This window comes from Cherax quadricarinatus, chromosome 4, assembly GCF_038502225.1.
Source record: "Cherax quadricarinatus isolate ZL_2023a chromosome 4, ASM3850222v1, whole genome shotgun sequence".
In the NCBI taxonomy this organism is placed as follows: domain Eukaryota; kingdom Metazoa; phylum Arthropoda; class Malacostraca; order Decapoda; family Parastacidae; genus Cherax; species Cherax quadricarinatus.
Window position 1 is genome coordinate 51,714,399 of NC_091295.1, and position 11,094 is coordinate 51,725,492.

Sequence of the window (11,094 nt, forward strand, 5' to 3'; positions counted from 1 at the left end):
GTGTGATCCACTGCGAGGCCTGGTCATGGACCGGGCAGCAGGGGCGCTGACCCCAGAAATATTTGCAAATTTGTTAACTAAAATTTACCGAATTACAAGAATTTTCTCCTGTGTGTTAATTATTTACCGGCTTCTGGGAAGCACTAAACTCGTAGGTGTCAAACAGCAAATGGGGAATGGAAGATAATCAGGACTGATCTAAGGGCAGAGTAGCAATTCATTGCATCAAGAACCCTTCACCGGTATCAGTCCCCCCTTGAAAGGTCGCGAGAAATATAACCCTCAAAATATATAGTCTCTTAGTTGGTTAGTTAATCGGGTATAAAGCGTATCGACTATACGAGTCTAATTAAAGCTGCATTTAACCTAAACACTGCAAGTCAGATACTTTCATCCATAAAATAGGAATTTAAGTAAGCTCTTCGTGTATAACAGTGAGAAGGATATACATCTCTTGGTGTATATACCCTGTCTGAGTCCTTTTGTAATTATCTAGAATATACAAGATAAGGATATATGTAAAACGAAGTCATATATTTACTTAGCATTTATGAAATACATGAACAAAAATACATAGTTTTATCAAGTAATTATCAACACTAATTATTCCGAGGGAAAACAAATTACCTTTGGTGAATTTGCTTTGTAGAGAAATAAACCAGTCTTGATATTTTTTAATCGTTCATAAAAACGACTATGTATTCAGCAAACTAAACTTTTATGCTTATATATATTGAAAACTGTCAACAATATCTATCGACAGCCACAAAAATAAAGTACAAAATAATATTCTCATATTCTACAAGCATAATTATTATGCCCTTCATGTAACGTCTATCAAGTTCTAGAAGCATATTATAATAGCATGACTTAGGTTGTTGAGAATATAAGATTAACAATAGCCTCGTCTTGAAGCGAGAGCACAAGATGGTGTCCTTGTAGAGAAATAAATTCCTTAATGAATAAAATGAAAACCCTCTTTCCAAACATCCTGAGCCCAATATTAAATCGAAAACACTTTTGTGTAAAATACTAAAATTTACTGTGTAGAAAACTGAAATTTATTATCATTTTGTGTAAAACAAAAGTAAAATAAAGAAGTGTGTACACACATACAATGAAAATACACAGTATCACACTAGTAGTAAAAATAAACATTAAAAGGGGGAACTTTAATATTTATATGTGTATTTTTTTTTGTGGTTTTGACTACAAACGTTTCCTCCCTCTCCCCTATATCACTCTGCCTGCAAAAGCAGTCGTAAGCACACTGGTCCTGGCAACCTTTCTAAACACCAGCAGAAGCCACGTATTCCACTCTTTGTCTCCGGTGTTTTTCTCTACCAATAGCGAAATTTCTTGAATTTGAAGAGTCGACTTCTACCTGAGGGGAAAGATAAGAGTGTCTTTCATCAAGAGTGGGTTCAGAGAACCCACCCTGCCTGTCGGAGCTTGGTAGGCAGGTAGACGGAAGTGAGGTAGTCAGGTCGGATGTGGGTCAGGCTCTGAATCTCCGCCTTAAAGCCAGAGTTTTGCTGCTCCTGAATCTGTTGTGTAAAGGGAATTTTTTTTTAAAGCCAGAGTTTTGCTGCTCCTGAATCTGTTGTGTAAAGGGAATCTTTTTTTTTTACATTCCTGCGTGAAAAGGTTAGGGAGCTAAAAAATGTCAGCTATCTACTATAACATTCCATAGGCTGCTCGAACTATTTTGCTTTTCAAACTGACGTAATTTTTTTTTCCGCTGGTACAGAGGAACGAGGAAAGAGCTGAGAATTTTAGATCTTCTGAAGATCGCCCCAACATATAAAGAAAATAGTTAACTAAAGTCATGCAGAAAAATTGTATACGAACTTTTCAATTTTGAAATCAGTTAACTTCCTTGATATCCCACATCGGTTATCTCCATTACAACCACCTCTATTACAACTACCACCACCTCCATTACTACCGCCATAACGACCTCCATCACAACCACCACCACGAATATTTCACCATAATTAACTTAATGTAATATAAAAAAATATATATTTATCTAGCCTCTAAGAATTTTCAAAAATTCCGCTAACTTTTCTTTGAAAAGAGGGCAGAAATTCTTCAGGCGACAGGTCAGTTCCTTACCTGTCTAAGCCATCCTGGGCTCCTGGAGAGGGCGGGGTGGGCGGCGAGAGAAGCCAGCTTGCCGTGGTCTGTGGGCGTTAGTGGCAGGAGAGCGTAGGCAGGGAGCTGTAAGGCCCTCAGATCAGTGGGCAATACCCCGAGCCAGGCTAGGCTACTGACAGCCAAACCAGCGTCCTCCCGCAACTAAGCCAAAAAGTTAGAAAAAGATTACAATCATAGCGGAAAGTGATATCCTGACGGAAATTAATTTTAAGACAGAGGACGGCCCAAGGAAGCTGTTATCTCATTACAAATACCGTTTCAACGCAAGGTGACGACGCCAAGTGATATCCTGGCGAGTTTAGGTTTTAATCGCAGACTGCAGCAGCAGCAGCAGCAGCAACAACCCATGCACGAAAAAACTTTTCCCTTGTTTTTCAGTACATGAAAATCTTTCACAATTTTTAACAAAAATTTAAAATCTATAAAATTTGGTACCTTTGCTCTAAATTAAAGTTTTTGAAACAAAAAATCATAATTTTCTTCATCTTCATTTCTGGAAACTGATACAAAAGATAATTTACTTTTAACACGCGTTTTAGTGCTGCAAACGGTTCCTTAAGTAAATGTTTGTTTTAAAATATGATGATTACTGTTATAAATATTAAAAAATAGCAAGAAGCATTTTTAAAAAGAAAAAGAAAATTATAAAACTAAGAATATGACTTGGAGAGTATGACATGTACATTTTAGCCCCCAAAGTAAGAGCATCTACCACTCTTAAAATCAGGCTCATTGTCAAACTGTACCCCCCCCCCCCCCCCGAAGAGAGAGAGAGAGAGAGAGAGAGAGAGAGAGAGAGAGAGAGACAGACAGACAGACAGACAGACAGACAGACAGTACACGGAAAGTACTGCAATGGATCAGGGAATACCTGACAAGAAAGAAACAACGTGTGCTGGTACGTGACGAGGTGTCAAAGAGCGTGCATGTGTCAAGTGAAGTTCCACAATGGTCAGCCCTGGGTCCGGTGCTGTTTCTAGTATATGTGAATGATATGACAGAAGGGATAGATTCAGAGGCGTCCCTTTTTGCAGACGATGTAAAGCTAATGAGAAGAATACAAATGGATGAGAATCAGGTAAGCCTGCAAGGAGATCTGGACAAGCTACAAGCCTGATCCAACAAATGGCCCCCGTTGTTTGACCCCAGCAAGTGCAAAGTCATGATGTTTGGGGGCGGATAAAGAAGATCGCAGACGGAGTACAGATTAGAAGGCGAAAGGCTGCAAACTTCACTCAAGGAAAAGGATCTTGGGGTGACCATTATACCGAGCACATCTAAGGAGCACATCAGCCAAATAACTGCTACAGCATATGGGCACCTGGCAAACATCTACGGACTCATTTAAGACACTGTACACTGTGTACGTCAGGTCCATATTGGAGTATGCAGCACCAATATGGAACCCACATCTGGTCATACACTTCAAGAAATTAGAGAAAGTGCAAAGGTTTGCAACAAGACTAGTCCCGGAGCTAAGGAATATACCCTATGAGGAGAGGTTAAGGGAGATCAACCTGACGACACTGGAGGACAAGAGGAATAGAGGGGGACATGATATCGACGTATAAAATATTGAGAGGAGTTGACAAGGTTGAGAGAGACGGAATGTTTCAGAAATGGGACACAGCAACTAGGGGTCACAACTGAAAGTTGAAAACTCAGATGAGTTATAGGGATGTTACGAAGTATTTCTTCAGTCACAGAGTTGTCAGTAAATGAAACAATCTAGAGAGTGATGTAGTGGAGGCAGGATCCATACATAACTTTAAGAACAGGTTCGATAAAGCTCATGGGAAAGGGGGTGGACCTAGTAGCGGGGCCAGGAGCTATGAATCGACTACCATTAGGAGAGCACACACACACAAACACACACACACACACACACACACACACACACACACACACACACACACACACACACACACACAGACACAGACACACACACACACACACACCACAACAACAACAACAACAACAACAACGAGTCATGGTACGTGAAGAGGTATCACAGTGGGCGCCTGTTACGAGCGGGGTCCCACAGGAGTCAGTTCTAGGGCCAGTGCTATTTTTGATATATGTGAACGACATGATGGAAGGAATAGACTCTGAAGTGTCCCTATTCGCAGATGATGTGAAGTTGATGAGAAGAATTAAATCGGATGAGGATGAGGCAGGACTGCAAAGAGACCTGGACAGGCTGAACATGTGGTCCAGAAACTGGCTTCTCGAATTCAACCCATCCAAATGCAAAGTCATGAAGATTGGGGAGGGGCAAAGAAGACCGCAGACAGAGTATAGGCTAGGTGGACAAAGACTACAGACCTCACTCAGGGAGAAAGACCTTGGGGTGACCATAACAACGAACACGTCACCGGAGGCACACATTAACCAAATAACTGCTGAAGCATACGGGCGCCTGGCAAACCTGAGAATAGCGTTCCGATACCTTAATAAGGAATCGTTCAAGACACTGTACACTGTGTATGTTAGGCCCATACTGGAGTATGCAGCACCAGTCTGGAACCCACACCTGGTCAAGCACGCCAAGAAGTTAGAGAAAGTACAAAGGTTTGCAACAAGGCAAGTCCCAGAGCTCAGGGAAATGTCGTACGAGGAAAGGTTGAGGGAAATCGGACTGACGACACTGGAGGACAGAAGGGTCGGGGGAGACATGATAACGACATACAAGATACTGCGGGGAATGGACAAGGTGGACAGAGATAGGATGTTCCAGAGAGGGGACACAGAAACAAGGGGTCACAACTGGAAGCTGAAGACTCAGACGAGTCACAGGGACGTTAGGAAGTATTTCTTCAGTCATAGAGTCGTCAGGAAGTGGAATAGCCTAGCAAGTGAAGTAGTGGAGGCAGGAACTATACATAGTTTTAAGAAGAGGTATGACAAAGCTCAGGAAGCAGAGAGTGAGAGGACCTAGTAGCGATCAGTGAAGAGGCGGGGCCAGGAGCTGAGTCTCGACCCCTGCAACCTCAACTAGGTAAGTACAACTAGGTGAGTACACACACACAAAATATTCCAGAGAGCGGACACAGAAACGAGGAGTCACTCTTGGAAGCTGAAGACGCAGATGAGTCACAATGATGTTAGGAAGTATTTCTTCAGTCATAGAGTGGTCAGGAAGTGGAACAGTCTGGCGAGTGATGTAGTGGAGGCAGGAACCATACATAGCTTTAAGACGAGGTATGATAAAGCTCAGGAAGCAGGGAGAGAGAGGACCTAGTAGCGTTCATTGAAGAGGCGGGGCCAGGAGCTGAGTCTCGACCCCTGCAACCACAATTAGGTGAGTACAATTAGGTGAGAGCACACACACACAAACATACACACACGTGGCGAGGTGTCAGAGTGGGCACCTGTGACCAGCGGGGTCCCACAGGGGTCAGTCATCGGAAGGAAGGAAGGAATAGACTCTGAGGTGTCCCTGTTTGCAGATGACGTGAAGTTGATGAGAAGAATTCACTCGATCGAAAACCAGGCAGAACTACAAAGGGATCTGGACAGGCTGCAGACCTGGTCCAGCAATTGGCTCCTGGAGTTCAATCCCACCAAGTGCAAAGTCATGAAGATTGGGGAAGGGCAAAGAAGACCGCAGACGGAGTACAGTCTAGGGGGCCAGAGACTACAAACCTCACTCAAGGAAAAAGATCTTGGGGTGAGTATAACACCAGGCACATCTGAAGCGCACATCAACCAAATAACTGCTGCAGCATATGGCGCCTAGCAAACCTCAGAACAGCATTCCGACATCTTAATAAGGAATCATTCAGGACCCTGTACACCGTGTACGTTAGGCCCATATTGGAGTATGCGGCACCAGTTTGGAACCCACACCTAGCCAAGCACGTAAAGAAACTAGAGAAAGTGCAAAGGTTTGCAACAAGACTAGTCCCAGAGCTAAGAGGTATGTCCTACGAGGAGAGGTTAAGGGAAATCAACCTGACGACACTGGAGGACAGGAGAGATAGGGGGGACATGATAACGACATACAAAATACTGAGAGGAATTGACAAGGTGGACAAAGACAGGATGTTCCAGAGATTGGACACTGTAACAAGGGGACACAGTTGGAAGTTGAAGACACAGATGAATCACAGGGATATTAGGAAGTATTTCTTCAGCCACAGAGTAGTCAGTAAGTGGAATAGTTTGGGAAGCGATGTAGTGGAAGCAGGATCCATACATAGCTTTAAGCAGAGGTATGATAAAGCTCACGGTTCAGGGAGAGTGACCTAGTAGCGATCAGTGAAGAGGCGGGGCCAGGAGCTCGGACTCGACCACCGCAACCTCAACTAGGTGAGTACACACACAAACATTAAACCCATTTATTAAGCCATTATAGTTATTATAACCAAATTTTACCCGCATTAAAAATTAACAGTGATAATTTGCTTATAATTAATTGCATTTAAACATAATTATCAAATGTGAGTTAGGGAATACGGTCGACATAATAAACTTATCACATGCCTGTAATATAGCCACCAGCACACAATAATATACCATTGGCCAGATATCGGGTTAAATATGTCAATGGTAAATTTTCCATTAAAAGCTGTTGTCGCCAATTTGAAATTTGTGAATCAAAATTTCAACATTTTGGTAACGACGATGATAATTATTTCATCATCTGGGATGAGAATGGGAATAATCTCTAAATTTGGGAATGAGAACGAGTGCAGTTTCGCCATTTGGGAATGAGAATGGGAACAATTGCGCCATCTGGTTGTGAGAATTAGAATAATTTCAGCATTTATAAATGATATTGAGAATCATTGCACCATTTATGAATTAGAATAAGTGCACCACTGAGGAAGGAGCGAGAATTATTTCATCATTTATATATTTATTATTTGGGATTGGGAATTGGTGTAATTTATTTTGTTAAATATATAACCGTATAAAAATTAAAATAAGCATCATCGTAATGTAAATATAATCCTAATGGAGGCATAATCCTAATGTACATATAATTTTAATGAATGCAACTGAAAACGGGACTATGTAGGGCTATGCACGTCACATCGACCTATTATCTGTTAGTGGGTCTGGGGATTACCTTCCTATGGGCCCGATCTCAGACCAGGCCTCCTAGGTTAGAAAGGAAATATTACGTGATTTTGCTTATTATTAAAATCAAAAGGAAGCGCTAATATAGATCTTGAACTATTAATTATGAAGCACAGAGGAAAACAAAACAAAAGCAATTTCTATAAACAGGAATGCAGTATATTAAACAATTAGCGTGAGTGTATACTGCATGTAGGTAGAAGATTTGCCTGTACTCTTACGTGTTCGTGAGACAGACAACATCAGCTGTCTTGCCTGAGTTGTTATATTTATGGGAAGCGATAAACCTGTAGGGCGTCATGCAGCGTCTGGAGAATGAGAGGTAACCAAGTAGAATTTATATTTAGAAAAATCCGCAAATAGTTTTCCAATATAAGTTAAAATTTTCACAATAATTTTGAGTATATATGGACGTTACGGGTATACACAGTGCGTTATGAATATTTAATCTAGGATAATCCATGATTCGTGGAATGGTACGTCTAATCCCTTAGATCATGCTCCCTTCAGAAACAAGCCAATGCCCTAGAAGGGAGTTGATCGGTACCAATCACGCTGAACTGCATATTAAGGAAACTAAACTAGCCTAAGCATAGAAGTATCACTTTTTAAACCACTATAGCACACAAACACGTAAACCTGGAAGGGAATCACATGATCAGAGAGAGAGAGACTGAAAACAAACACGATACTCTCTTTGATGACTCTACATCTTGCCAATTAAGATGGATGCTGCGCCTGTTTGTGCTTCGACGTCATGTGGAACGTTAAGATGAATCTCTTTGTATTGGCTATCAACCCGGAGGAAGAGGCCACTGGTCTGCCCTAATGATCTCGCGCAATAACAATGAAGGGCATATATTTGTTTTTCTTTGGTTTTACAATGAAATTATTACATTGTGGGAAAACGCTTAGCCAGCAGAGGACACGCACCGCTCGTGTCGAAAGATAATGATTTATTATGACAAAGTCTACACCATTACATCCTCCTTCTCTCATTTTTTTCTATTATCTCCTGATTCCTTTTTCTCCTATTTCTTTTCTCTTTCCTTCCTCTCTAATTCCCTCTTTCGTCTCCTATTGTGTATGTCCAGATCTTCCCTTCATCCTTCCGTCTGTTCCGTCTCTTCCTCCCTCCCTACCTCCTTCCTCTCTAATTCCCTCCTTCGTCTCCTACTATATATGTACCTATCTTATCCTTCCGTCTGTTCCTTCGCACTCTTCCTCCTAGGTTTCCTCTCCCTTTCTCCCCAATTTTTTGTTTCTTCCCTCTGCCTGCCTCACCTGTCTTGTTTGTGTGAACTTCGCAAGAATTTCCCGTGTTTATCCTCCTCCTCTTTCCCATCTCTGTTCCCCTACCTTCCTCCAATTTTCCCCATGCCCTCGCTTTTATCGTTCCCTTTGTCTTTCTTTTATTTCGCTCTCTTAATTCTCCTGTTTTTATGCACTCGTTGGTGTCTTGTGCGTGGGTTGACCCGTTTGTCATTGCACGAGTCGAACCTCACCTCCTGGCCCCGCCTTTCCAACTTTCTCTGTCTCCTGCATTCGTGTGCTTTCTTTGTTGGCTCATTATATTTCAACTTTTCATTTCTCGACTTTTTTTTACATCTACACTATTTCCCCTTCACTTCGCATGTTTGAAAATCATTTGCCGTTCTTTTCTCCTTTGTAAATTACCCCTCTTCTTTTTTTAATCTTTTCTTTTTACTCTCACCTTTATATTTGCTCAACATTTACTTGTTTCAACACACTGGTCCTCCATCCCCCACCAAGGTAGGGTGACCCAAGAAAAAAGAACAATAGCCAGAAATGATCAGACGTCACATTGCAAACGACCTTCTAAATTTTAACATTCACACCATTATTATATTATTATTATTATTGAATAATTATTATATTAATATTACTGTATTATTATTATTATTATTATTATTATTATTATTATGGAAACTCTGAACCCAGAAAGGTCATACAGGGCAGATAATCAACCTTGATCCTAGGAAGAGGGTAGCTTCAATTTCTTGGATCGAGAGCCCTTCATAAGAACTGAGGCACCCTCCTTGAAGGGATACAACAGGCATACCTTCAAGGAGGGAAGGGGATCATGATGCTAGTGAAGGGTTCTTGATGCAAGAAATTGGAGCTACCCTGCAGTTCGTTGGGACGAGCCTTACTCTCTTCTATTCCCCCAGGCGTTGTATGACATACGGGTTTATCGCTCCTATTGACTAATAATATTATAAGGATAAAAATATTATAATTTTAATTATTAAGAACATAAATATTTAATAACAATAGTAATAATAATTTTATTGGTTATTATTATTACTAAGAACATCAATATTTAATATTAATAATAATTTGACAATCTACCTAATTTTTCTAAGCGAAAAAGTGAAAACTACCAACCAAAGCACCAAACTTGTAGAGAGCAGCGATGTGTAGGCCATACGGGTCAGCATCTGTGAGGGCCAGTACTGGTACTCTCAACACGGACCACAGACGGTGTACCAGCTGCCGTGTCGATACGTCGGGGTATCCCTTACCCTGGTCAGATGGCGGAAAGGTTGAAAGAAATTTTCTAATATACGGTAAACTAGTTGAAAGTACGGGAAAGGCAAGGAGGAAAGGTTATACAAGTGAAATTGTATCTGCGCACTGGAAGCTGTGTATGTGTGTGTGTGTGTTTTACTCACCGTGATGATGATAGATGGACCATAGGACCGGTGTACCTGGGCCTCCACTAGACGCTGGAAAGTGGCATCCTTCTCGACTACTAGGATGTATCTGGCGTCGGATACCACTCCCGTCATCCCCTCCACGCTCTCAGGGACAAGCATACCTGCTTCCAATGACACAAATTATTATTATTATTATTAGGAATCAATCATACTAGTAACCAGACGCGTGGCAGTGTAATAGGGTGACACACTAGCGTAATAAGCAATTGTCAACAGCACACACAAACCCATATGAATGAGAAAGCAACTGAGTACTCTATTTGGGGCTGAAAGTGAAGCCGTCTTCTGTTTTTATTGTATACAAGTGGAGGTCCCGGGAGGTTTTCCCTATGTATTTCTTGTCAAAAATTCCATACAGAATGACATCTGCAATGACGTCGTTTAGTATGTGGTTGGTGGACCTCATGAGGTTCTTGATGTTGCTGTAAGGTTCTAATGATGAAAATTTTGGTAGTTGCAAGAATAAATAATTCCTTGCCGAACGTGACCCAAAAACATGGTAAACGACCAGGGATTTCCTCATTCAGAATGAAAGTATATATAATAGGGGAAGACATAATGGGAGCAGACAAAATGGAAGTAAACGAAGACGTAATGTGCGTCAACAATGGGAGTAGACATAGCAGAAATAGATGTAGACGTAATGTTAGAAGACATACTGGAAATAAACACAGACGTAACGTGCAGAAACAATGGGAGTAGATATAGTGGAAATAGACGTAGATGCAATGAAAGCAGACATAACGGAAGTAGAAACGAAAGAAATTAGACATGGACACATACCGTTCTGTGCCTGGCTGACATTGACGATGGTACCGTCGCAGGTAGTGTAAGTGAGGGCTCCAGCAACGAGGCCCTTACCAGTGATAGTCAGGTGGAGACCACTACGAGGAACACCCAGCATCCTGACCAGGTCTTCGGCTGAACGATCCAGCCCTGCCTGAGTACCATACAACCACACACACTGGTAGTACACGTCCCTGAGAAAGCAAGGGGAGCACACACTCACAGGTTCCAAACCAAGCTTTCACGGGGATCATCGGCCCCGCGGCCCGGTTTAAGACCAGGCCACCTAAATGGAAAAGCAAATATATGAACTAATTAGGAA

The 11,094-nt window shown here is 41.7% G+C and overlaps 1 protein-coding gene across 3 annotated transcripts in view; it reads right to left on the reverse strand.

Moving 5' to 3' along the window:
* Window positions 1–532: 532 nt before the first annotated feature.
* The window catches only part of mei-W68 (meiotic W68), a 22,354-nt gene continuing 11,792 nt past the window's right edge, over window positions 533–11,094 (reverse strand). For 2 of the 3 annotated variants that reach the window (XM_070096740.1, XM_070096747.1), the window contains 5 exons: window positions 10,770–10,966; window positions 9,942–10,087; window positions 9,655–9,792; window positions 2,119–2,301; window positions 533–1,547 (listed from right to left, as the gene is read on the reverse strand). In XM_070096740.1, the coding sequence (XP_069952841.1) occupies window positions 1,425–1,547; window positions 2,119–2,301; window positions 9,655–9,792; window positions 9,942–10,087; window positions 10,770–10,966 (787 nt within the window). In that variant the 3' untranslated portion in view covers window positions 533–1,424. The remainder of the gene's footprint in view (window positions 1,548–2,118; window positions 2,302–9,654; window positions 9,793–9,941; window positions 10,088–10,769; window positions 10,967–11,094) is intronic. The other variant, XM_070096745.1, reaches the window with a different exon arrangement.